This window comes from Poromitra crassiceps (assembly GCF_964638095.1).
Source record: "Poromitra crassiceps genome assembly, chromosome: 22".
Taxonomy (NCBI): Eukaryota; Metazoa; Chordata; class Actinopteri; order Beryciformes; family Melamphaidae; genus Poromitra; species Poromitra crassiceps.
This window is the reverse complement of record NC_139647.1, coordinates 13157818-13181999: the sequence shown is the minus strand read 5'-3', so window position 1 is coordinate 13181999 and position 24182 is coordinate 13157818. Positions and strand designations below refer to the sequence as shown.

At 43.5% G+C, this 24182-nt stretch overlaps 1 protein-coding gene and 1 pseudogene across 2 annotated transcripts; both read right to left on the bottom strand.

Annotated features, from left to right (window-relative positions):
• Nucleotides 1-4643: 4643 nt before the first annotated feature.
• On the bottom strand, nt 4644-12949 carry mlh1 (mutL homolog 1, colon cancer, nonpolyposis type 2 (E. coli)). The gene is made up of 19 exons (XM_083658030.1): nt 12725-12949; nt 12479-12569; nt 12289-12387; nt 11928-12001; nt 11751-11823; nt 11570-11661; nt 11301-11343; nt 10821-10909; nt 10617-10729; nt 10423-10516; nt 10174-10327; nt 9307-9659; nt 8705-8835; nt 7578-7686; nt 7304-7367; nt 6688-6852; nt 6487-6579; nt 6285-6398; nt 4644-4842 (listed from the first exon to the last, which is right to left on the bottom strand). Exons 1-19 carry the CDS (start codon nt 12829-12831, stop codon nt 4693-4695), a joined length of 2208 nt encoding a protein of 735 aa, XP_083514156.1. The 5' UTR covers nt 12832-12949; the 3' UTR covers nt 4644-4692.
• A 599-nt stretch (nt 12950-13548) lies between these two features.
• LOC310796167 lies at nt 13549-23695 on the bottom strand (annotated as a pseudogene). Its single transcript has 9 exons — nt 23681-23695; nt 21913-22023; nt 19844-20038; nt 19630-19738; nt 18309-18326; nt 16449-16535; nt 15892-15954; nt 15686-15775; nt 13549-13647 (listed from the first exon to the last, which is right to left on the bottom strand). The product of its transcript is annotated as an uncharacterized misc_RNA (transcript).
• Nucleotides 23696-24182: the final 487 nt, after the last annotated feature.

Genomic DNA, 24182 nt, shown 5'->3' with positions numbered 1-24182 from the left:
CAAGCAATTATTCGTATTTTTAAGTTTTGGTCCGAATTAAATGTTCTATGGTCTCTCGTGATTCCAAATATAGCTGAATCACTTGGTTTGACCAAGTAAATCTATTTTTTATAAGCATTTTATAAAATGTCTATTGCACAATGGAAATGCAGGATAATACAAGATACAAACAAAAATGCAATTACATTTTCAAATATTCCCTCATTTGTTTCAGCTCATTTTGAGACACTAATGTCATTAGTTAGCATTTTATCATTCATTTAGAACATAATTGTTATGAAAATAACTAGATCAATGTGGTCTCACAATATGCTTCCATTGATAGACAATGATGATACTGTATTGAAATATTGTCCAGCCCAATATTAAGTCAACTCTGCTGTGTGGAGTATCATGTGTGAGTTCAAGCTTTCTTTACGAGCAAGACCTTTACCACAGACTGAACATTTAAATTGTTTATCTCCTGTGTGGATTACCATGTGTGACTTCAAGCATCCTTTACGAGTAAAACCTTTACCACAGACTGAGCATTTAAATGGTTTATCTCCTGTGTGGACTGCCATGTGTTGTTTCAAGGTTCCATTTGCCCTAAAACTGTTACCACAGACTGAGCATTTAAATGGTTTATCTCCTGTGTGGACTCCCATGTGTTGTGTCAATTGTGGTTTCCGAGCATAACATTTACCACAGACTGAGCATTTAAATGGTTTATCTCCTGTGTGGCCTGTCATGTGTTGTTTCAAGGTTGCTTTCCACCCAAAACTCTTACCACAGACTGAGCATTTAAATTGTTTAGCTCCTGTGTGGACTCCCATGTGTCGTGTCAATTGTGGTTTCCCGCCAAAACATTTACCACAGACTGAGCATTTAAATGGTTTATCTCCTGTGTGGATTGCCATGTGTCGCTTCAAGGTTGCTTTCCACCCAAAACTGTTACCACAGACTGAGCATTTAAATGGCTTCTCTCCTGTGTGGATTATCATGTGTTTTGTTAAAAGCGATTTCTGACCAAAACATTTACCACAGAGAGAGCATTTAAATGTTGTATCGCCTGTGTGGACTACCATGTGTTGTTTCAAGGTTTCTTTACGACCAAAACTTTGACCACAAAGTGAGCATTTAAACGGTTTATCTCCTGTGTGGACTACCAAGTGTCTCTTCAGGTTTACTCTATAACCAAAACCTTTACCACAGACTGAGCATTTAAATGCTTTATCTCCTGTGTGGACTCCCATGTGTTCTGTCAATTGTCGTTTCCCACCAAAACATTTACCACAGACTGAGCATTTAAATGGTTTATCTCCTGTGTGGATTATCATGTGTTCCTTCAAGGTTGCTTTATGACCAAAACCTTTACCACAGACTGAGCATTTAAATGGTTTATCTCCTGTGTGGATTAGCATGTGTTCCTTCAGGGTTGCTTTACGAGCAAAACATTTACCACAGACTGAGCATTTACATGGTTTATCTCCTGTGTGGACTCCCATGTGTTCTGTCAATTGTCGTTTCCAACCAAAACATTTACCACAGACTGAGCATTTAAATGGTTTATCTGCTGTGTGGATTAACATGTGTGTTGTTAATTGTGGTTTCTGACAAAAACATTTACCACAGATGGAGCATTCAAATGTTTTTTCTCCTGTGTGAACTCTCATGTGTGAATTTAACGTTAATTTAAGAGCAAAACCTTTACCACAGACTGAGCATTTAAATGGTTTATCTCCTGTGTGGACTCCCATGTGTTGTGTCAATTGTGGTTTCCGAGCATAACATTTACCACAGACTGAACATTTAAATGGTTTATCTCCTGTGTGGACTGACATGTGTTTTTTCAAGGTTCCTTTTTCCCCAAAACCTTTACCACAGACTGAGCAAACAAATTGTTTCTCACCTGTGTGGACTCTCATGTGTGTCTTCAAGTGTCCTTTCTGAACAAAACCTTTACCACAGAGAGAGCAAACAAATGGTTTATCTCCTGTGTGGACTACCATGTGTTGTTTAAAGTTTTCTTTACGAGCAAAACTGTTACCACAGAGTGAGCATTTAAACGGTTTATGCCCTGTGTGGAGTATCATGTGTGTCTTCAAGGTTTTTTTATAACCAAAACCTTTGCTACAGACTGAACATTTAAAGGGCTTTTCTCCTGTGTGGACTCCAATGTGTTGTTTCAAGTGTCCTTTGCTGTTTTTCTGTGAGTCTAAGAAAGACTGAGATTGACTGGTTTCTGACCAATCATCACAGTCTTTAGTCTCAGAAGGGTTTGAAGTCTTGCCGGCACTGGCTGGTTCTGATACTCCACAGTCCTCTCCATCAGCTTCTGTTTTCATCTGTTCAGTTGAGCTGCTAGCTAGATGCTCTGCCTCTCTGTTCTCAGTTTGGCTTTGATGAAGCTGTGAGGACTGAGGTTTATCTTCATCTTCACTCTTCACAGGAACAGGAGTGAATTGGAACTTGATATCAGCCTCCACCAGCCCTTGAAGCTGCTCTCCCTCCTGACTGATCCAGAGTTCCTCCTGTTCCCCTTTTATGTGACTGATCCAGAGTTCCTCCTGTTCCTCTTTAATGTGTGGGGTCTCTGAGTCCTCCTGAAGCTGCTCTCGCTCCTGACTGATCCAGAGTGCTTTAATTATTTTCTGACTGGTCCAGAGTTCTTTAATGTGTGGGGGCTCTGGGTCCTCCTGAAGCTGCTCTCCCTCCTGTCTGATCCAGAGTTCCTCTTTAACGTGCGGGGGCTCTGGGTCCTCCTGAAGCTGCTCTCCCTCCTGAGTGGTCCGAAGTTCCTCCTGTTCCTCTTTAATGTGTGGGGGCTCTGGGCGCTCCTGGTCCAGACTGGGGCTCCACTCCTGCTGCTCAGCGGCAACTACTTCTTTAATGACAAACTGCTGCTGGAAATCTGGAGGTATGGCTACTCTGTGTAACCACACTACAGGATTTAAAACTGTGTCTAGCAGCTTTCGTTGTTGCTCGTTCTTTTTGGAATGAGAAGATTCTAGCCTGATAGCAGACTGAATTGTTATCTTGTTGCACTCCATTTCCTTTTTCAGAAGCAGTCAACTCAGTGGGAGTGGGAAGGTCTGAACTCAGACAAAGAAGCTTCCTCCTCGTACTCTTCTATCTTCTTAAATTCAAACAGCCCAAATATCTCTTCAACAGCCGCAGTTAGTCGCTAGTTTACCAACGCTGTCGGGTTTTGGACATTAGGCCTTTCCATACAGTGAGACAGGAACTTTTCCTCCGGAACGTTTGACAAACGTTGTTCTTCAAAGCTCCAACAACGTTAGCTCCATTAGCTTCACAGCTAACTAAGCCATTCACCTGAATAGAGCTTATTCCTCTCTCAGTGCTAAACGGAGCCTCGTCTCCAGTTTATTTATTCGTGATATTATCCATACCGAGTCTTCTGGTTAATTACAGTTGTAAGCTATACTAATGAAAGGGGGGGAATCGGTAAGTATGCTGCCTTCAAGTCGCCTGCAGTTCGCCTCGTGTTTACCGTGCCAGTGAATGCAAACCCGGAAGTTGTGTACGCAACACGCGTTCTAGTGGTCACGACGTGCACATGCGCAGTTGACTAGGAGCCACCGAGGCTATACACATTCAGTAGCTACCACTAGTGGCTAACTACGTTAATGCAGGAAATGCAAAGACATAATGACAGAGGAAACAAGATGAGCCTGTTGATTTGTCATATTCATGGTAAACACCAGCCCAATTGAACGCAGCAGTACACTTCTTCTGACTCATCAACAAAAGCATAGATGCAATAACCTCGCGTCACCAGGCTCTTCGAGAAAGAGCCTCCGTTTACATGAAACGGATTGAGGGCTGAATCTACCGTTTACAATGGATTGTCACTCGGCCTGTTTCCGGCCTAGACAGGAAACACGCAGCGGAAACGGAATAAGAAAATCAAACAAAAAAACAAAAAAAATTAACGTACCGAACAAAGTTTTTGAACAAGTTCTTGTAGAAACATCGCAGATTCACAATATCACATATTTCAAGCCAATACAGAAGCTTTTTTTTTAATCAGGCTCTAGCTAACATAACCTCGCCGCGTCAAGCTATCGGCAACAAAGACGTTTTTTTGGCACACTTGTTTCCCGTTTCCTTGGTTTACGCCCCCGTGGCCAAAAGCGGCGTAAAGTGTGCCCAGACTACAGATGCAATAACATTTTCCTAAACCCCAATAGGACGAATCAGCGTGATGTCACTTGACACCCAGAAATGTGGAACCCCGCGGCAGTTAATGGTATGAGTTGTGCCAAACAAATGTAAATATCAAACCTATAGGCTACATCACATGGCTTATATTTTGACATTCTGAGTGAGAGCAGAATTAGCTCAAGAGTTGTATAATGCATGCCGTGTTAAAGTTGTGTGAACTGTCGCAGTTTTTAAAATGTAAACAGAGTTAGCTGGCTAGAGTCAGACACACAAGTCTCGCGACACTTGGGCTCCATAGGGTTCTATTGCCGTTGCCACCCAGTGACGCGGTTTGTTTACCAAAATGCTGATCCCTCGTATACTAGCATAATGGTTAAGGACAGCGGAATCAATTACTGTCTGTTTTTCACTCATTAAGTCAAACAATTGAAGCAATCTTTCATACAAACTTTATTTACAACAGTGCTATCACAAAGTACAAAAGTTAGTTAGAGCAGCATGTATGTAATTTTCAGTCAAACTGATTCAGCACCTCTCAAACACTTTATAGAGATCAGGTAAATTGGCGATCTGGAGCACACTGCCGTCCTCGCTGAAGTGCTTTGGAGGGCTGAAGAGGCTTCGGAAAGCCTTGAAGATGATATGCTCCACTTTCCACCTCCACGAGTCAGCATCCTGAAACAAGCATTACACCCCACACACAGATCACTATCAGTCTGCGAGTGCAGTCAAGTCCAATGCTCCATAGACAGACTGTAATGTTTGACTGTTAAAAGGAGGCAGATCGGAAGGAAGTTCAATGGTATTCAACCAATCATGACCCATGTAAACATAACCGTCAGGTGATTGAGGAAATGAGCAGATGTCCCGCCTTAAGGCGATACATGCTTTTTGACCAACTTTCCCCTCCGTGAAGTACAGATATAGATGTCGTGAGCATTTGCACATTTGCAGGCGACAACGCATCTGTTTTAAGAGACTATTTGAAACAGGTTCTCTACAGGTCTGAAAGTCTTAAAAATGTCTGACTTGCCTTCATGGTCTTGAATACTGCCAGCAAAACTGCATTTACCATCTTAAATTCAGTTTTAGAGGTCCTAAATATTTGTGCTGCTTTTGCTGGTGAGACAGTGCACATCTATATTCTAATGGGACTACAATTTCCATTTTTAATATTGGAAAATTTATGGTATCATTCTACGTAGCTGCCTTAGGACTTTAAAGTCGAACTGAACCCGTGCATCACGTGCGTCGCAGTCCGTTTCAGACTGAAAACATAATTTGTCTGAGATGTTGAGAGGCGGGTCATAGTATCATGTCGATGATTTGATTTGACAATTCTGTCGACTGGCTTTGACATTGGTCAATCATGGCGTGTTCCACCCCCAAATCGAGTGGGACTCAGCGTGTTGTCGTGCTACGCGAGTGGGATCCACAGAGTACCAGGCAGCCAGCTGCTTCGTGCAGAGCGAGCGGACAATCCGATGCATGGGTGCTGCCCGCCTGCCTGGAATCTCCAAGGGCAGACCCCTGACAACCACGCTCTCAAGTGCGCGCCTTTTACGCTATTTCTGTAAATACGATATCCCTGGAATGCGCGTTTTAACGAGCCAGTTACATTTCTTTGCATTCTTCGAGATTATAGTTTTTGTTTTTTGTTCATGTTTCTAACAATTGGCCAAGTTAGTAGTTAGTTTATGGGATAGGAATTCTGCCAGATGACAGGCACTAGGCACCATTTTCTACTTCATTTGGAAGAGAAAATTATCCTGAAATGAAGATTTGATTGACAGCTGCATGTTGTGATATGATTGGTTGAAATGGGGTAGAAATTTGATAGTACTAGTGGTGACGTCAGCAAACTGTAGATTACTGTTATCAATGAAATCTTGAAAAATGAACTTTTGATGTGAAAAAGTGTGAAAAACGAAAGAAATTAGATTTTTGTGATTTTTTTTTTGCATACATTATTAAATAGGTGCAATGCATACCCAGGTATTTGAACTAAAAGAAAAGAAAAAAAGTCATTTTTGGGTTCAGCTCGACTTTAAGACTTAAAATGCACTTGATGGAAGTTGCAGACTGTTAGTGACTGTTTATTTGATTTTCCTCCATACCTTCAGCTCCTCTCCCGGCTCCGCCTCCAGGATGTACTGCTTCCTGATGGAGTAGAAATGGCTGCACTCCTTGCCGAAGTCTCTGAAGCACTCCTTCTCATTGTCCCAGTTCACCTGTTCAACAGCACACCGCAAGAGCCTTCAGATACAGTTTGTGTCTCTGTTGACTGATGAGGAGCGAGTAGACTGGTGGGAACGTTACCTCAGTGGCCAGGCGCAGGATGAACATTGGGAGACCCTCCATCACCGGAGTGTACTTGTCAACCAGCAGCGGCAGCCCTGTTAGATTTCCCTCCTATGGAGGCACACAGCTTGGTTTTACAACACGACTAATGACGGACTGATAAAATGTCTTGCTACAACGTTGTGAACCTGCATTCTCCACGCAGCCCTCCCAACTGACCTGGTCTATCTCCACAGAGAAGTAGTCCTCTAGCATCTCTCTTTTGTTCTTCAGGAAGTCCACGATGTACTGAGCCAGACCCTCCTTGGGTCCATCCTCCTCCGTCCAGCCACTCTCCTCAGACTCCAGGGCCAACATGGCCAGATCATAAATGGGAGCGGGCGTCTTTAACACAGAATCAACCATGAGAATGGTAAATGGACTGTATTTATAGAGCACATTTTATTTGATTTTTAAACAATATATTTATTCATTCAATAGGTACAACGGAATACAATGTACATTAAGGACTCTTTTCTTTTTCATAGAGCACATTTTATATAGTCTATCGACTACCCAAAGCACTTTTACATCAATCCCTCGCATTCACCCATTCACACGCCGACAGCGTCTGCAGCCATGCAAGGCTGCTAACTGCTTGTCGGGGGTTCAGTGTCTTGCTCAAGGACACTTCAACAAGCAGCCCGCCCCGGAGGAGTGAGCCTCTGGCCTCAAACCGGGAACCTAACGATTCCCAGACGACAGCTCTACCTCCTGAGCGACTGCCACCCCTACAATCACATCCTGTGTGCTCCGATGCTCAATCGTAATCTAGACTTGAGCCGTTGGTACTTACAGATAATCTCAGTACACCAAAGTTCCCGAAGTCGTAGGTCAGTATTTGGTAGAAAAGCTCCTGACTGCAATAGAAGAAAAATAAGAGTGGGATGAGATGTAATGTGACTGAATGTGGGGGTGAAGTTTCCAACTTCCATGATTGGAAGTTGGAAACCCTCATTAGTGTTTTGCATGCGCCTGTGTTTACCCGGCCTTTTTGACACAAAATGGCCCCTGTGAAAAGGGCCTATTGACGTGAACAGTGTGTTTTTCCCTTTGCCTGTGGCTCTGACCTGAGTTTGGTGGTATTGAGCAGGTAGAGCTTGGTGTGATGCTGGATGAGAGTCCACTGAGGATTGACACAGCCCACAAACGAGTGATTCTGGAGCATATCTTGAAGACCTGAAGACAACAAATCATATACCCCAAATAGTACTGAAACATAGAGAAGCCAAGGAATAAACACACAATGAAATATTAAAATAAAAGTATTCAAAATGAACACACATTTGTGTAGATGACCTGAAAATACATATAACCTTAAAATAAAGACAACCCAATTGGATGACAGAATCTAAATGACCACACAAAACCGGATCTACAGGTTTTAGAAAGCCAAATGTAATTTTTCAAGACCATTTTTTAAATTACAAAAAAAATACCTTGCAAATTATATTTCTGACTGAACATAGTTAATGAAATTTATCAAACTGATGTGAAAGTGATGTGAAATGCAACTATGGACAGCAATGCAGATACAGTAGAAATAAATCATGTTTTAGATAATTGCACTGCTAACACTGCTCTGTATTGATATTAAGAGTGGACAATATTCAGTGCAAACAAGCCTGCATGGTGAAAAAATAGTTTCTTACTGGATTTACTGTATGTACTTAAAAAAGGAACACTCCGCCGATTTCCAACCCGCTTTGTATCATTACAAAATCAGTAGTATATCCGAAAACTGTAAGCAGTTTAGCAGGCATTCGTTTAGTTTGACAGTTATTGAGAGTTGATTTGAGTGAAGGTGTGGACCAGTGGTCGCCTAGGTAAACCCCAGGCCCCACGTGATCTGCTCTCATTGTTCCCAGTCACTAGCCCTAGTGACTGAGAGCAGGTCTGAGAGCAGGTCACGTGGGGGATGGGTTTACCCAGGCTAGACCAGTGGTGTCATTCATGGACAAATTACATCACTGGTCCACAACTTAACTCAACTCTGTTCCTTTAAAGCTTATTTAGATGGTTTCTTTTAAAACATTTTCAGACTATTCAAGGACTTGTGTTACACTGACAACATAGTGGGAAATGATAGAGATGGCCAAAAAGATGCATAAAATGGCAGGTAAGGGAAATCCATTTAATTTGATCCATGTGTAGTTAGTTAGCGGATCATGCATGTACAGTATATTGCTGCGTCTACCTTTGTGGGTGTTGTCAGTGATCTCAGCTCTCAGCTCCTTGACACTGATCAGCTTGATAGCTCGTCTCTTGGGTGCGTCTTTGGCCGTCAGATCTTCCTCTTTGTCCTGCTGGTCTGTTCTGGGACGCTTCCTGGATCAGAATAACCAAACAAACAGTCTTGTTCACCTTATGTAGAAGAGACCATCTGGCTTGAGAGACTAACAGGAAGTGTAATTTTACACTTACCTGTGACTCATAAACCTAGTCTGACTCATAATGTGAGTCAAACTAGGTTCGACCAGGTGAGTCAGACTAGTTTGAGCAGGTAAAAAAAAGGTTATATAATAATTGTCTGGGCAGCAGTGGTCACTAACTCACCCCAGGATTAAACAGAGTGTGAAGAGAAATTCATATACTTTATAGCACACTAAACTGGCATTTGCAGATTTTTCCATCTTGCCACCATTGAAGCGCACACACTTGTCGACAAGTCAAAGGTAGGGATCACACCCTACTTTGAGTTCACTAACCACACACAGTTAGTTCTCACATCACACAACACAACCCACCCAAAGTAGTACTGATCTTGATGTCATGCAGTGTGTCCCCAGCTTCACACACCTGGGAAGCTCTTGAGCGCCGGTGCCAGTTTCTTCTTCGTTGTCTATCGCAATCGCCACTTCCTGCTTGGCCAGGGCCTCCAGCATCTCCACATCGTCCGTCTCGTCCATGTCTGCCGCGGCGGCCGGGCGGGCTTCGGTCACAGCCTCCCTGCTGCTGCTGCTGGGCCCGGCCGCTTCAGGGTCCGGAGGCGGCTTCTCCTTCGGCTGGAGGAAGGCATCCAGCTTCTGCGCCCGGAAGTCGGTCCTCACCATCTGATGCGCGTAGACTCGCTCGCCAGACTCTGCGGCTGTGGAGCCCGAGGAGGACTTCACCTCGCCGCCGGCAGAGACCGACAGCCCCGGCAGCAAGGTCTGCACAGAGAATACAGCAGCGTAAACATAGAGTATGTGTGGCATTATGGATGTATTGGTATATTGTTTGAACCCGTTTGTGAGATTACACAGTGGCACTGACTGATATAACAGACTAGTGATTCAACCTACAGACTAAACACCAGGGGCCGGTTGCACAAAGCACCTTAAGTTAAGATGTTCTTTAGAGTCAGAGTGAAGGTGTCCATAAAATAAAATCGGTTGCACAAAACACCCTTAAATCTTCTCCATAAGGTTAAACATTTTAAGTAAAACATAAGCACAACATTTAAGGGTGTCTTGTGCAACCGATTTCATTTTATGGACACCTTAACTCGTACTCTCAGGAAAATCTTAACTTAAGGTGCTTTGTGCAACCGGCCCCAGGTGTTTAGTAGCTTTTTCCTGGGCAAAATCCTCTGCTGCAGAGGAAGGTAGAACTTGTGGATTATCACTTTAACAACGCCAGCCCACACAGTGTATCTACAGAGAGAGCTACAGTCATATAGTGTACCTGTGTGAAATATGTGCGCGAGGAGTTGGAGCCCAGCAGTTTGCTCTCGACGTGCTTCTGAACACTCTCAATGATGCAGTCCTCATGCAAGAAGTGCACCTCGTGTTTGGTGGGATGGACGTTCACGTCTATATTGTGGGGGGCAATCTCCAAGCTGTGGTAGTGAGCAAAGACCAGTTAATACAAACTGCATTTAAGCACAGTGATTTCAATAGGAGAGTACAGAGGAATAGAGGACAATGTAGTTACCTGAGGTATAGAAACGGGTGTGTGTTCTTGGGCAGATAGGCGGCATAAACCGTCTCGATGGCTTTCTTCAAGGCGCTCGACTCCACCAGACGATCTGAGAGATCACACATCACAATCTCCGTTCAACAAAATGACCGTAATATTCAGTTATTATTATTCAGTTCACTTTCCACTGAGTTTTCTGTGCTACATACGGTTGATGAAGAGGATCAGGATGCATTTCTTGACGGAGTAGTTTGCATTTGAGATGTAGCCTTTCATCTTGTAGGCGAGCTTCTGATCCTCACAGCCTACTTCGAGCAGCTCCCTGCGACCACGCCACCAGTGGCAGAGTCAGTATTCATGTGACACACACCTACATGTTGCATCAAAGCACATTTTTCTTGTTTGATTAGTACCTGCTGACTGCGTTGCCAAAAGACCCTCGGATATTATCCAGTATGGATGCGTTGGGTAGAGTCCTCACATCAGCAACAGTCTCTCCTTGCTGGCAAGAGAAAGACAAGATAGAAGAACAGGCCTTAGAGGATAAAGTACTTACAGCAAAGGAAAATAACCTGAAAGCCTACTGTACTGTATATGTACATTCGGGCAGTGTGCTCCAGAAACAAGCAGCAAATGACATAAACCCAGAGGAACCACAGCACACACAGAAAAGCAGTTAAACTGATCAACTATCATCAACAGCTATCATAGTAGGCCCAGTAGATGACAACTGCATCCAATGTTTTGACAATAGTCATCAAGAATCTTCTCAAAAACGATCCTCGAATAGCTCACTTCTTGTGTCAGGTATTAAGAGGAAGTTGGCAATGCTTTGTTCACTTTAAGCCCAATTAGGCGAGCCGCAGAATTAAAGAGTACTAGGCACATCTCACCTTCTTCACTGAAAAGCTTTTCCCCGAGTTGTGTATGGCATATCTGCAAAACACAATTGTGATGTGACAATACAGACAATATGTTCATCAGTAAACATTAAATCAATTAGAACAGTGCTTTTCAACCTTTTTCCACCAAGTACCACCACAGAAATGACCACCATATGACAGTGTGAATGGGAGGGAGCCCCGCATACCACAGGTTGAGAACCACTGAATTAGAAGAACAGCGACAAGGAGTTACAATGAGAAAAGCCCAGGTGACAGACCTGCTGACCACCTCTACAATCCTGGAGTACTCCTCACTGGGGCTCTTTAAGGCCTTCCTCCTAGTGGAGATGTTATAGAAGAGGTCCTCCGCCTGCAGACACGGACAGAAAACTATTACAGGTCTTCTAAGCATCTATATACACTTCATCCTTCAAGAGGTGTAAGTTGTGCTCAACTCACAATGATCTGTGTTCCCTGGTTTCCAGCACAGGGTTTGGGCGGGCCCTTTGGTTTGCCGTCACTGTAGCTGGCTCTGCAGAATTGGGGAAGTACACCATGAATTAGAGTCATCCCAGTAGTAATAGCTACTCTCTTTGTGTGTGTGATATTCAAGGAGGCAACAGCCAGGGCAGATACCTGTAAGCACACTTGGCATCAGCTGTTTTGGTTGTTATGGTCACATGGGCAACGTGGCTTATACTAGCAAGTGCCTGCAAACACACATTTGAAATATGTATTTATGTCCACATAAATACAAGTATGCAGGACAAACAGTAATAGTGCAGTCAAATGCTGGGAGTCAGTCGGTCACACACACACACACACACACACACACACACACACACACACACACACACACACACACACAGAGATATGAGGTACAACATGACATGCTTGTCAGTGTAAGTGCATCATTGTATACCCTGAAGACTAATACTTTTTTTTAAACCTTTGTCTTTACTAAGCTTCTTCCCGAATTCATACAGTAGACGCTCACCTCCCCTCTAAATCCATAGGTTGAAATGGCTGTAAGGTCCTCGAAGGTCTGGAGTTTGCTGGTGGTAAACCGTTCACAAACTATATCCATATCTTCTCTCTATCTCAACGAAGAGAAGAGTGGGTCAAAGAAGGGAACACACACATCTGAAACGGAGAATTAACGCTGACACAGACAGAGCCCTGCCTACCCTGATGCCAGTGCCGTTGTCCTGAATCTGGATGAGCTTCAGTCCACCCTCTTTTACGGTCACCTGGATGTTGGTGGACTTGGCGTCCAAACTGTCGGAATAGGAATCACAGTTCTGAGTTCACAGTACACGGCTGTTTGTTAAACGAGTGTGCCACAACACGTCTCTGTCTCAGTACTGGTTATATATGTCCTTGGTATGTCAGTAGTTTCTGTTGTTAACTGGGTTTACAAATTATGTTTTTACCAATTCTCAAGCAATTCTTTGATGGCGTTGGCAGGACGTTGGATGACTTCTCCTGCAGCTATCCGGTTGACAACAGTCTCGTCGAGCCTCCGGATAACTCCCGCCATGGTCGCTGTTGACTTAGTTTCAATGACGCACAATTCTATACTAGCTATATGTGAGCATATATCTAGTTATCTAGTTAGCTAAAGTCGTATTAGCTTCAAACGTCGCATGCTAGCTGCTAGCATCACAACCACCAATACACACAGCAGCATGCCATGCCAAACGACACCTGAGATGGCGAAAAAGGAAGAGGTTTCACTCTGTCTCTTTTTCCGTGTACAGAGCAAACTCTCGCCGAGAAGAGCCTGGTGACGCGAGGTTACTGAGTGGTTAATCACTTCGACATACACAATCTTTGATAGGACTGCGCGGGGAGAAAACGCCACACCCCCTATCGGCGGGGCGGGGCCTGGAAAATCCTTACTTTTCAATTCAAATACAGAAGATATGCTCATAATTTGGATAATGTTAATACATTTCCATCAATAGTGAGATGTATGGCATCCTGTTCATACATTTCCATGAATACCTACTATGTGTACATTATTAGATTATCTAATAGAAGTACAATCTGGGAACCCAGACTATTTTTATTTTCAAATAAAAATAGACTCCCTACACACACACACACACACACACACACACACACACACACACACACACACACACACACACACACACACACACACACACACACACACACACCAAAGCTCAGTTATACTTGTCTTCAGCAGTTGCTATGTACCAAAGTTATGTTGCTATGCTGCTCAAATTTGGCCTCAGGCCTCTGGCAGCATTACCTCAATAGGATAAAATGCTGTCAGCAGGTCGTCCATGAGGTGGCGCAGTTTGGTTAACAGGACCAGGCAGAACCTGAACTATGTTCTGTCATACTGGGGGGCGTCACTCTGAGGAATGTATTATGCCCAAATACCTGCAAGGAAAACACAGGGATGACTATATGAGGCAGATAAATTAGAATAGAATAGAATGGAATAGAATAGAATAGAATAGAAATGTTTAGTTATATAGCACATTTAAAACAACCGCAGTTGACCAAAGTGCTTAACATGTTGTAAGCAAATAACAAGATACACAAGACACAGTAAGTAAACCGTATACACAGACATAAACACAGTAAAATGAAGTTGATGTGACAGCTCAGCTTCAGTTGTAAGCCACAAAATGAATATGAGTCTTTAGCAGTGACTTGAATGACTCATAAGGACTCAGCAGTTTGTATGTGGACAGGTAAGCTGTTCCTGTTGGTCGCCTAGCTCTATTTTTCCACCTCGATCTCGGCGAGCTTCTGGTTTGTTGACCTCAGTGCTCTGGATGGGGTATGGATATGTGCGAGATATGTGAGATAGGAAGGTGCCGGTCCATTTAAAACCTTAAAAACAATTAACAAAATCAAGTTGATCCTAAAGTGGACCGGAAGCCAGCCAACACAGGCATAATGTGGTCATACTTTTTTTTGCCCAGTTAGGAGCTGAGCGGCTGAATTTTGGACTAACTGCAGAATAGAATAGAATAGAATAGAATAGAATAGAATAGAACTGCCATCAACATTTTAAACAAAGAAGCGGAGTGGCTGAGCAAAATGACTAACAGCATGTAGCCCATGCCCCTAGGGCTGGGCGATTATTCAGTATTATCGTTTATCATCTTTCAGTGGTATCATATCATGATGATATATATTGATAATATATAATATGATAATTTGATTATTTAATGTGATTTTGCTTACATGAACCATATTGTGATATATATTGATATCAAGAAAGATCCTTATGATGGTCTCGACCTAGTTTCAAGATGAAGACCAGTCACGCTGCCTCACGCCACACATAATCTAGAGACATAGCGACCTCAGCATCACATGTAATCCTAGCGTGACGACAAGTGCGTAATCCCAGCGTGACGTCGTTAATGTCGTCAGTGCAGTAGTGACGCACTTGCCTAGGTGATGGCGTTAATGTCGTCAGTGCCGAGGCCATGACGTGGCAGTATTTATAGCCACGCCGGGCGCACCACGGTCCTTGTTCCCTGTCCTCTAGCGCTGCACAAGCTGATCTAATTCCTTCTCTGGAAGCCGCGTTTCACCCCACCCACCTCCCCAGTCCACCACCAATGTATTGACTCCCGAAGAATCCCCTACGGGGGGGGGGGTTCTCCGAGCAGATGCCCTCCCGCCTCAAGAAGAGAAGCATCCTGCCTCGGAGTCACTACGCCAAAGAATCAGTTGCCATGCTGCCACGCCATCAGAATTAATGCCATACCGCTTCAGGCCATGAATCCTATCGCCATGCCATACTTTAATAAAGCTTGCTGATTAACCTTACCCTCTGGTCTCTCATGATTGAAATGATTATCATGATCTTGATTTCAACCGTATATCGCCCAGCCCGAATACCCTATTTGCTCTCTTCTCTCTCCTCTCTCCTCTCGTACCCTTCTCCCCTCGTTCCCTCCCTTCTCTCTCCCTCCCTCCGTAATATAAAATTGTTTAATCCTGTTTACTGATAGTGCTTAGCTAGACACATTCTCCGTAAAGCCCACCAAGAATTAAGACTATACAAATAAACTTGACTTGACTTGAGAATGAAAGACATCGGCACAGTCATATTTGCACGTTGCCACATGTACTGTTACTTTTTTACCTCTCTACTCCTCTACCTCTCACGCACTTATTTCTGTTTATTCGTTTTTACATTATTTGGCTTTTTACGTCTTTTTTTAGGAGCCACGTCAGACTATTTTCTGTTATGTTTGTCTTGTGATAGGCAAGGATTTCATAATCAAATGCAATAGAACAGCACAGATTTTAATATGCGTGTTTTAGAATATCATTGTAATATATCTGTCATATTCCATATTCCTCCACACTCCATATAATACATGTGACTGCAGTACCTCTCCTGCTGCAGCAGCTAGCAGCATGTTCAACATCTCTTTTCTGTCTCCCACCACGTCAAACAGCTCCATCATGTCAATAACCAGCGGCTTTCAAACCTGTGGACAATAGCACACCACGTCACATGAACACAGAGTCAATAGAGAGGCCAGGCTGAAAAGCACAGGTGGTGCCCTATCTTACTTTCTCACCTATATAGGCCTACTGCAGCTCCTAGCAGAGCTCCCCACAGTGGACCAGGCTCTGTAGCGGCCAGAGGAGAGGCCACCTACATAGGAACCACATGCAGACAGTGTTAGTAGGTAATGTGGTAATTAGCTTTACAATTTTGAGAGGATATGCTGGTGTTTGGGTTTAGCGGTTAAAACAATATTCCACTTTGTTTAGGGTAAGGAGGATTATGGTTGTATTGGTTAGTGATTAGTGATTAGTGATTAGTTTATATTGTGGGTTACTTCTCCTGGCGGTCTAAGTGCCAAATAACCCCCAAGCTAAAACTAAGTGGAATATTACTCTAACCTCAGGGCAGGAGACAGACAAGGCTCACATATAATCCCACTTCCTCCTACGTCTTTGATGAGAACCTCATCCAAATCTGGCAGCAGACAGCATCTGAGCGAGGCAGACTCAAAGCCTGCACAGCAGGCAGCACCTGAGCCAGGCAGACTCACAGCCTGCTCTTTACTGTGTCGTCTAAATTGGACAGTAACAGTATACAACACAGAAGTACAAGCCTCAGGCACACTGCTCTCTCTCTCTCACTGAGAACTTGGCAAGGGATAGTTGTTCGGCAGCTTGGTGCGCTGCTATTTGAGCCTTTGCCAGCACATCTTCAGTGCCACAAACCACCTGACCACACAAAACACAAACACACAAAAGCACACGCCACCCCGCCAGACGGGTCACTGAAAGTAGGGAAGTACACAAGGTTGTAAACTGAATCACAAGTGTCAGCGAGGCGGTGACTCGCGTCAGACAGTCTCATTTCCTTCCTTTGGACATTTGGCGTGTTGGGTGATCTGCTTTATTCAGCTCTGTGTGTACGCTGTTTGGAGCTGCGTTCACACAGACTGCAGAGGAGTGGGTGATCTGCTTTATTCAGCTCTGCGTTGTACGCTGTTTGGAGCTGCGTTCACACAGACTGCAGAGGAGTGGGTGATCTGCTTTATTCAGCTCTGTGTTGTACGCTCTTTGGAGCTGTGTTCACAGTCACAGACACAGAGGAGTGACATCAGTATGACGACAGGCACATGTTCCTGTCGACTATCCCAGCATTGATTCCAGATGTGTGCTACAGTATATACTGTAATGTACCTCTCTCTGGCAGCGCTCATGCTTTCTTTCTGCAGCTGCCCCACCTCTCTCGCTTCAGGCTGAGAGAGAAGCACAGGCCCATTGTTTTTTCTTAGCACCAAAGGTCCTATAAGGCAGTGGTTCTCAACTGGTCTAGCCTCATGACCCACATTTTTCCTTAGTCATTAAAGGAACACTCTGCCCATTTTCAACCAGCTTTGTGTCATTAGAACATCAGTAGTATAACAGAAAACTGTAAACGGTTTTGAAGTCTGTCATTTAATTTGACAGTTATTGAGTGTTAAAGTGTGGACCAGTGACATCACTGGTCCACACTAACTCAAATTAATAACTCATTAACTCAAATCAACTCTCAATAACTGTCAAACTATTCATCATTCATCTAGTTTGACAGTTATTGAGAGTTGATTTGAGTTAATGAGTTATTAATTTGAGTTAGTGTGGACCAGTGATGTCACTGGTCCACACTTTAACACTCAATAACTGTCAAATTAAATGACAGACTAAAAAACCGTTACAGTTTTCTGATATACTACTGATGTTCTAATGATACAAAGCTGGTTGAAAATGGGCGGAGTGTTCCTTTAAGTCGCGCACCCAATGTTAAAAATGTAGCCTAACTTTGTAGCGTCATTTAGCCCCCTTCGCAACAAGCTAGCATGGCATGTTGGTACCAATGGGTGCCTTAGGTCTTCTAGTTTCATATGGTACCAGTATCTTCACTCTGGCTTTAAAAATAAGCCCGCTACAGACTCTGAAAGACAGTAATGTTGTCCGTGGACGCCAGCATCATCCTCAATGAGTGGAAGAACTTTTTTTTCTCATGCACACACACACACGCGACCCACTCAAAACGGCCCCGCGACCCACTTTTGGGTCCCGACCCACCAGTTGAGAAACACTGCTATAAGGTGTACATGGGAAATGAATCAGTGCAGCACAGTCCACTATACACTGTCGCTAACAGGATGTCCCACAGGACACAATACAATAGAGCTGGAAAGAGGTCAGGCATGTAAAAACAAGTGGAAGGAAAGAAGAACGCATACAGTAACAAAAGGTATGGCGTGTTAGCGCTGCCCTGTTTTCATATCTTTACTAGTGTCAGGTAGCAATTATTACATAACTGCGGACACTACTCTAGTCTAGTCTGTTTGCACTTTAAAAAGGACAAACCTTTGAACAGCGGAGAGCATGGAATGGAATGCTTTAATTAGCCAGAGCCTGGGTGCGGTGCAAATGTAGGGAACTGGTTATGTATCTCAGCAGTCAGTCATGGCCTCTCTGCTGCTCAGGACAGCCGCCCACTGCCTCGTGTGATGCAGTCTGCAACACATGAACACAAACACAACACACACAGAATGCAAAGTTAAATGAGGGCGTCATTTCTTCCTTTAAAGAGTCACTACCCCACTAAAAATCACTTCAACGTCCACACAGATACACAGGTCAGAGTACATTCTAAAATACACAAATACACTATGTCTCTTGTGTTTCAGCGCCTCCACTGAGGCAGGTCGGTGCTTTCAGAATGGGAAAATATACTACAAACAGTTCAATGGGCCCCTTCTCAACAACTGAGCCCAAACTGGAGCACACAAATCACTTTAACAATCTATTGATACGGTGCAAACCACTAAGGTTTCGACGCACACTGTTCCTCTTATTTGGGACATAAATTACAGATAATATGAGAGGCTTAGTTCTTCAGTAGTTGCATGTGGTTCAACTGTGTTTAGCGTGTATATCCAAAAAGCTTCTCTTCTTAGCAATTTATCGACAATATCTCTGGGAGGGAGAGATTTTTTTCCCAATGCCCTAAATCGCGATGCTATTATTATTATTATTATTATTATTATTGTTATTATTATTATTATGTACAGTATGAGAATGCATTTTTTATTAGCCTATTGCAGACAGCCCCTCAACTATAAGTTTCTGATTTCTGTGTGGTGCTGATGGACAGCTCCTTTTATCATTCAAATGAGAAGTGTTCCGAGAGCGCATTATTTGGCGTCGGTAGGCTACTCTTTACGGTCGGAAGTGGGCCGCGAACATTTTTGAGATTTTCAAGTGGGCCATGAGTCGGACAAAGTTGGGACCGTCCATATTGTGATTGCGAATAACAGCTTTGTGTTCAGCAATCCGGGATTTGAAGGGATTTGAAGGGAAGGGTCTGGCCTACATAGACCATCCCACATGGACATTTCAGAATGTAGACACCATGGGTAGTACTGCAGTTTATGAATAAGTTAATGTTGTCTTTTTTGCCTGTGTGTGGGTGAAAAAAATGTTTGGTGTCTGATGAATTGGAACAATGGGTACAGTGGCCACATCTATAGAATCCAGAGGGTGGAGCGGGCAACCATGTTTTTGTCTTGTTGATTGATCACCTCTCACCCCCTTGTAACCAATGAGAGACTGTTCTCTGTATGGAGGAGGTTATTTAACTTTTTAAAATCGTTGACTCTGAAGAAGAAGAAGTCATTTTCACCTTGTCAATAAATTGTTAAAGTGATTCCGTGTGCTCTAGTAGCCTCTTTGGCTTGTCATTGAGAAGGGGCCCATTGAACTGTACACACATACACTGTCAAGTGCAAGGACAGTCAAATCAGATACAAATGCACACCTGCTCTGGAGTGCAGCCATTGTCTGCATAGCTTCTTGGGTTGGTGACCCAGCTGCAGCAGAGTCTGCACCGGCCCGAGACGGCCTCCGCACGTGCGTCCAAACCCCCCCTGAAGCACACCACCACCTGGAACACTTCCACACCTCTCTGTGCAGCTGATGTGCAACATGCATTCCCATCTATAGGCCTGTCATTTCTACTGGAGTTATCTCACCTTGGTGTTAACGTCTGCTGCTCCTTTCTCTTATCAGTAAGGTGATGATCTCTGGACGGCCGCCGCCCACCGCCTCTGACATGGCCGTGTTGCCAGTGGCATCAGCTGTGTTACCGTGTGGAGCCGGTGGAGCAGACGCCAGCGTTTGTCTTCCTCATCGAACCCAACGCCACTCTTAGTGTCCCTGTCAGACACCTAAGACAGAACAGGAATACAGTCATCTTTGGAATTTACCACAGTCTCTCTAAGTGACAAATATATCCAGGGGAGTCTGTTAGTACTGTATGTTAGGGGTGGTTTCTCACACATTGACTATAGTATATAGTATAGTATGCTCTCGTACCCTTGTTGGCCGCTCCCAATTCACAGAACTAAGGCACGGTAGCTCAGTGGTTAGCACTGTTGCCTGACAGCAAGAAGGCTCTGGGTTCAAAACCCCGGTCCATCCCAGGTCCTTTCTGTGTGGAGTTTGCATGTTCTCCCCGTGTTCGTGTGGGTTTCCTCCGGGTGCTCCGGTTTCCTCCCACCATAAGACATGTATGTTAGGGTTAAGACTCCTGTCAGTGCCTGTTCAGGCAATCCTACAAACCGAACTTGCCTTGAGGCTCCAGGTAGTATGGATGCAGTTAGACACGCTCTCCTTTGCCCTCCGAACAGAATACAGAGATCCGATGTATGTTTATGAAAAATCATTCATATTTCTTTTACAAACAAATAATATTAGGTACAACAGCCCCAATTGGCTCTATGCAGAAAAAAACAAACGGATCTATGAATCTTATACATACAGACGTTTTAAAGTGCGGTCAAAAACTGTAAGGTACCGCTCTACCTGGGCCTACCTGAGCAGTGATTACCTGCCATCATATAAGGTGAGAGGAAACATGGGAAAAAAGGGCGTGAACCAGGTAAGACTCCATATTAGATTTCCACAATAATAAGAATAGTAATATTAATAATAATAATAATAATAAACCAATTTACCATACACCCAACTCAAAGAAGTTAACAAATTAATGGTTAATTAACTAATGGGACAATAAAGATGCAATTTTCACCACCATTTAGGAAATAAGGAATTTGGCTCCTACCCTGACCAAGGCAATGGCAAAAGACTACCCACTGCTCCTAGTTCTAAGGTTCCTAGTAGAGGATGGGTCAAATGCAGAGGATGAATTTCCCCATGTGGATAAATAAAGGATAACTTAACTTAACTAAAATTGTCAATTAAGAGCAGGATCAGGCATTTTAAGGTGGGGATTCAACAGAATAGTGTTTGGCTCCATCCCCAACTGCTTAAACAAATATTTTAAACTCGTCAGTGATACTCATGGCTACTCGACTAGAGCTAGTGAGTGAGACAAATATCGTCCCCTGTAGGTTTAGAACTGCATAAGGGAAAAACACCTTTCTGTACTCAGCAGCTGCAGAATGGAATCTGTTGTCACCCCGGTTGAAAGAAATTGGCACTGCCGACTGTTTCAAAAGAGCAGTGAAGGGATGGCTGGCTGCTGAGCAGCTGACAGCCAATTCATTATAATGTCTTCATTGTTTGTAAGTTACTGTACATGGTGTATAATTGTTGATGTTGTTGTTTTTCTGTCTTAAATGGCTCATGCTGTGCCGACCAGTGATTGTTTGTTTTTTTTACAAACGAGGACCACAATGGAAACAAGTCCTGGACTTTATTGTGTTGGTGATTCTTCGACAATTTTAATACTGGTGTACAATGTGGGTTTTCTATGTTCATTGTGTATTTTTAACATCTGTCAGAAATAAATTCATTCATTCACAGTGAATCAAAAATCAAATTAGAGGATTTCCTCAAATGTATTTTCAATGGATTCATCTTAAATCATGTCCAAGGACCCAGCCTTAGGTATTTCATCATCTCAAACGGAATCATTTATTTGAGGTAGATTATATAATTAAGAATCTTGACGAGTCAAAGCCAGTCACCCCCACATATCACTTCATTATCCCAATCCCAGTGTCGTGACTTGCCCTCACCTGATTTGACTTGGCTAATTTCCACGTTCCTCATTTCTCCAAGGCAAGCCTGGTCTCACCTCCTCGAGAACCGCTGAGACTTCCTTCGCCTCTCCATCAAACGGTGCTTCCAGAAACCGAGTCTGCAGCTGCCGCTCTTCCTTTTTCCTTTTCCTCTCATCTTCTTCTTCCTATTTCCTCTGACGTGCCTTGAGACACGGCCAAACAAAAGATGGCCAACGCGCGCTCCTGGACACAATGAAAACTGTTGCTACAGTAAAAGGGAAATAAACACCAGTTCAGTCGTTTTTTCTGACCAAATTTACAAAAGATATTGACCAAAAATGTCAGATTTCTGATGATATTGTCAGCTGACTCAGCTCTACAACAAATACTTAACTATTTTCTACCTGTTTGGACTTGCGTGTGCCTACATTAGAGGCAGCCAACACCCATCCAGTCCCACCTTCTTATTTAATTAGACTTTCAGGTTGACCTATAAAGCGTTTAAATGTCAACTGTGTCCTATTCATTATTTGCCATAAAGTTTCCCTTGTGTTTCTGCTTTGAAAGTTGTGAACTATTCCCTTCCATGGTGACACTGATTACCCTTCGTTACCAACATCTGTTGAAAAGCACTTTATAATAACGTTCAGTTCAGTCGTAAGTAATTTATAAGCGTTTAGTTAATGATGAACTAATCATTTACAAAACATTATATATATTATTATGATAGATGCGCTATGTTAACATATCACAAATGTGTTGTAAGTCATCTATAAACTTTTAGTAAATGAAGTGTTCCTCACCTGTTATAAATGATGTGTAAATCATTTATAACGGGTGCATCCCCTAATCTAAAGTGTGTTTGTGGTCGGTTCGGATCACGCCCATGTTCAAACTCACCCTTAATTTTGACGTCAACTCCACACCTGTACATTTTCGTGACTACATCTTGCATGATTTTGATGCCATTACATTTGCAAAATCTGTCCACAGACAGACATACCGGTATAAACACCTCAAGTACTCAAAACAGCTTATGTGGTAGTTGCCGCTACAATAGGTGTCACATTATGCCATGATGTCACACACCAAACAATACCAGTCCCGCTGTCACGGCTCGTAAATATAAGATAGTTTTGATACTTTTTTGGTCACTGCATGATTCCCTTTGTGTTATTTAATCGTTTTGATGTCTTTAATGTGTTATTCTAAAATGTGAAAAATGGTAAAAACAAGCGCAAACTCTCAATAGCTGCCACCACATATGCAAATTTCTAAAATGCAGGATAGGTGCAGTCCGCACCCTACTCTGCCTCTGCCACCCTGCATTTTGAATGCCCACTGCCCCCTTTTAGCCAATTGGCATGAACACAAACACACACCTTCCCACACTTGACCTCCATGCCAAATTTCAGCCCTCTTCAAATTTCAACCCCTACCACCCTGCATTTTGAGATTTGCCCCCCACCCCACCCCCACCGCCCCCTTTAGCCAATTGCCATGAACACAAACACACACACACACACACACACACACACACACACACACACACACACACACACACACACTTGACCTTCATTACAAATTTCACCCCTCTTCCACTACCATCCTGCATTTCGAAATTTGCCTCCTACTGGACGAAAACCTGTACCCGCTGTGAACTTACTGTCATACATTGTATGAAGTGCAAAGTGTATCTTGTAATACTTTGAGTACACTAGCCTACTTTAACAAGGCTTCAGTGTAGACACACTTCTGTGTTCATTGTCTACTCTGCTGTCTACAGTGCTCTGTGTTTACGCTAAGAGGTACGGTGCCTTTGTGTCCCTGTGGTGACCTCACCTCAACGCTATCCATCCATTCTGCCTGACTTTGTGTTATCACATACTGTGTCATATCAGTTCCACAAACGTTTCTTTACACAGCTCTGATACTATGTTTGGACAAGTTTACATTTCATAATCTCCAAATCCGTCAATCACACTTCTGAAATGGAGCCTGCTCAAGCACACATTCATGTGGGTATCGTATGCAGCACAGCAGCTAAATCTATGGACTGAGTGTACATTATTTTTTCAAGCTTGTATTGCAACTACTCCTCCGTGTGCCTTGGGTGGCGCCCGAAGAAAACAATGAGGGATTGTCTTCGAGTCTTCACTTGAGCAGCTAGGTTGCATCATTTCCCTTACTTAAGTTACATCACATTCCATCCTGACACAGCTATTTTTGTGCTCTTGCTGTGTGGAGCAAGCCTCACTGTATCCAGGGCCCTATTCAACAAAACACGTCATGGGACGTACCAACTTGAACCCCCCCCCCCCCCCCCCAACATCCACGTCTCTGC

Excerpts from the sequence above, each read along its gene's own strand:
- mlh1 (XM_083658030.1), bottom strand. The coding sequence starts at position 12,831 with ATGGCGGGAGTTATCCGGAGGCTCGACGAGACTGTTGTCAACCGGATA. Across the intron at positions 10,910-11,300 it reads AAAGCTTTTCAGTGAAGAAG|CAAGGAGAGACTGTTGCTGA; the intron begins GTGAGATGTGCC and ends TTCTCTTGCCAG. Across the intron at positions 10,328-10,422 it reads CACCCGTTTCTATACCTCAG|CTTGGAGATTGCCCCCCACA; the intron begins GTAACTACATTG and ends TCACTACCACAG.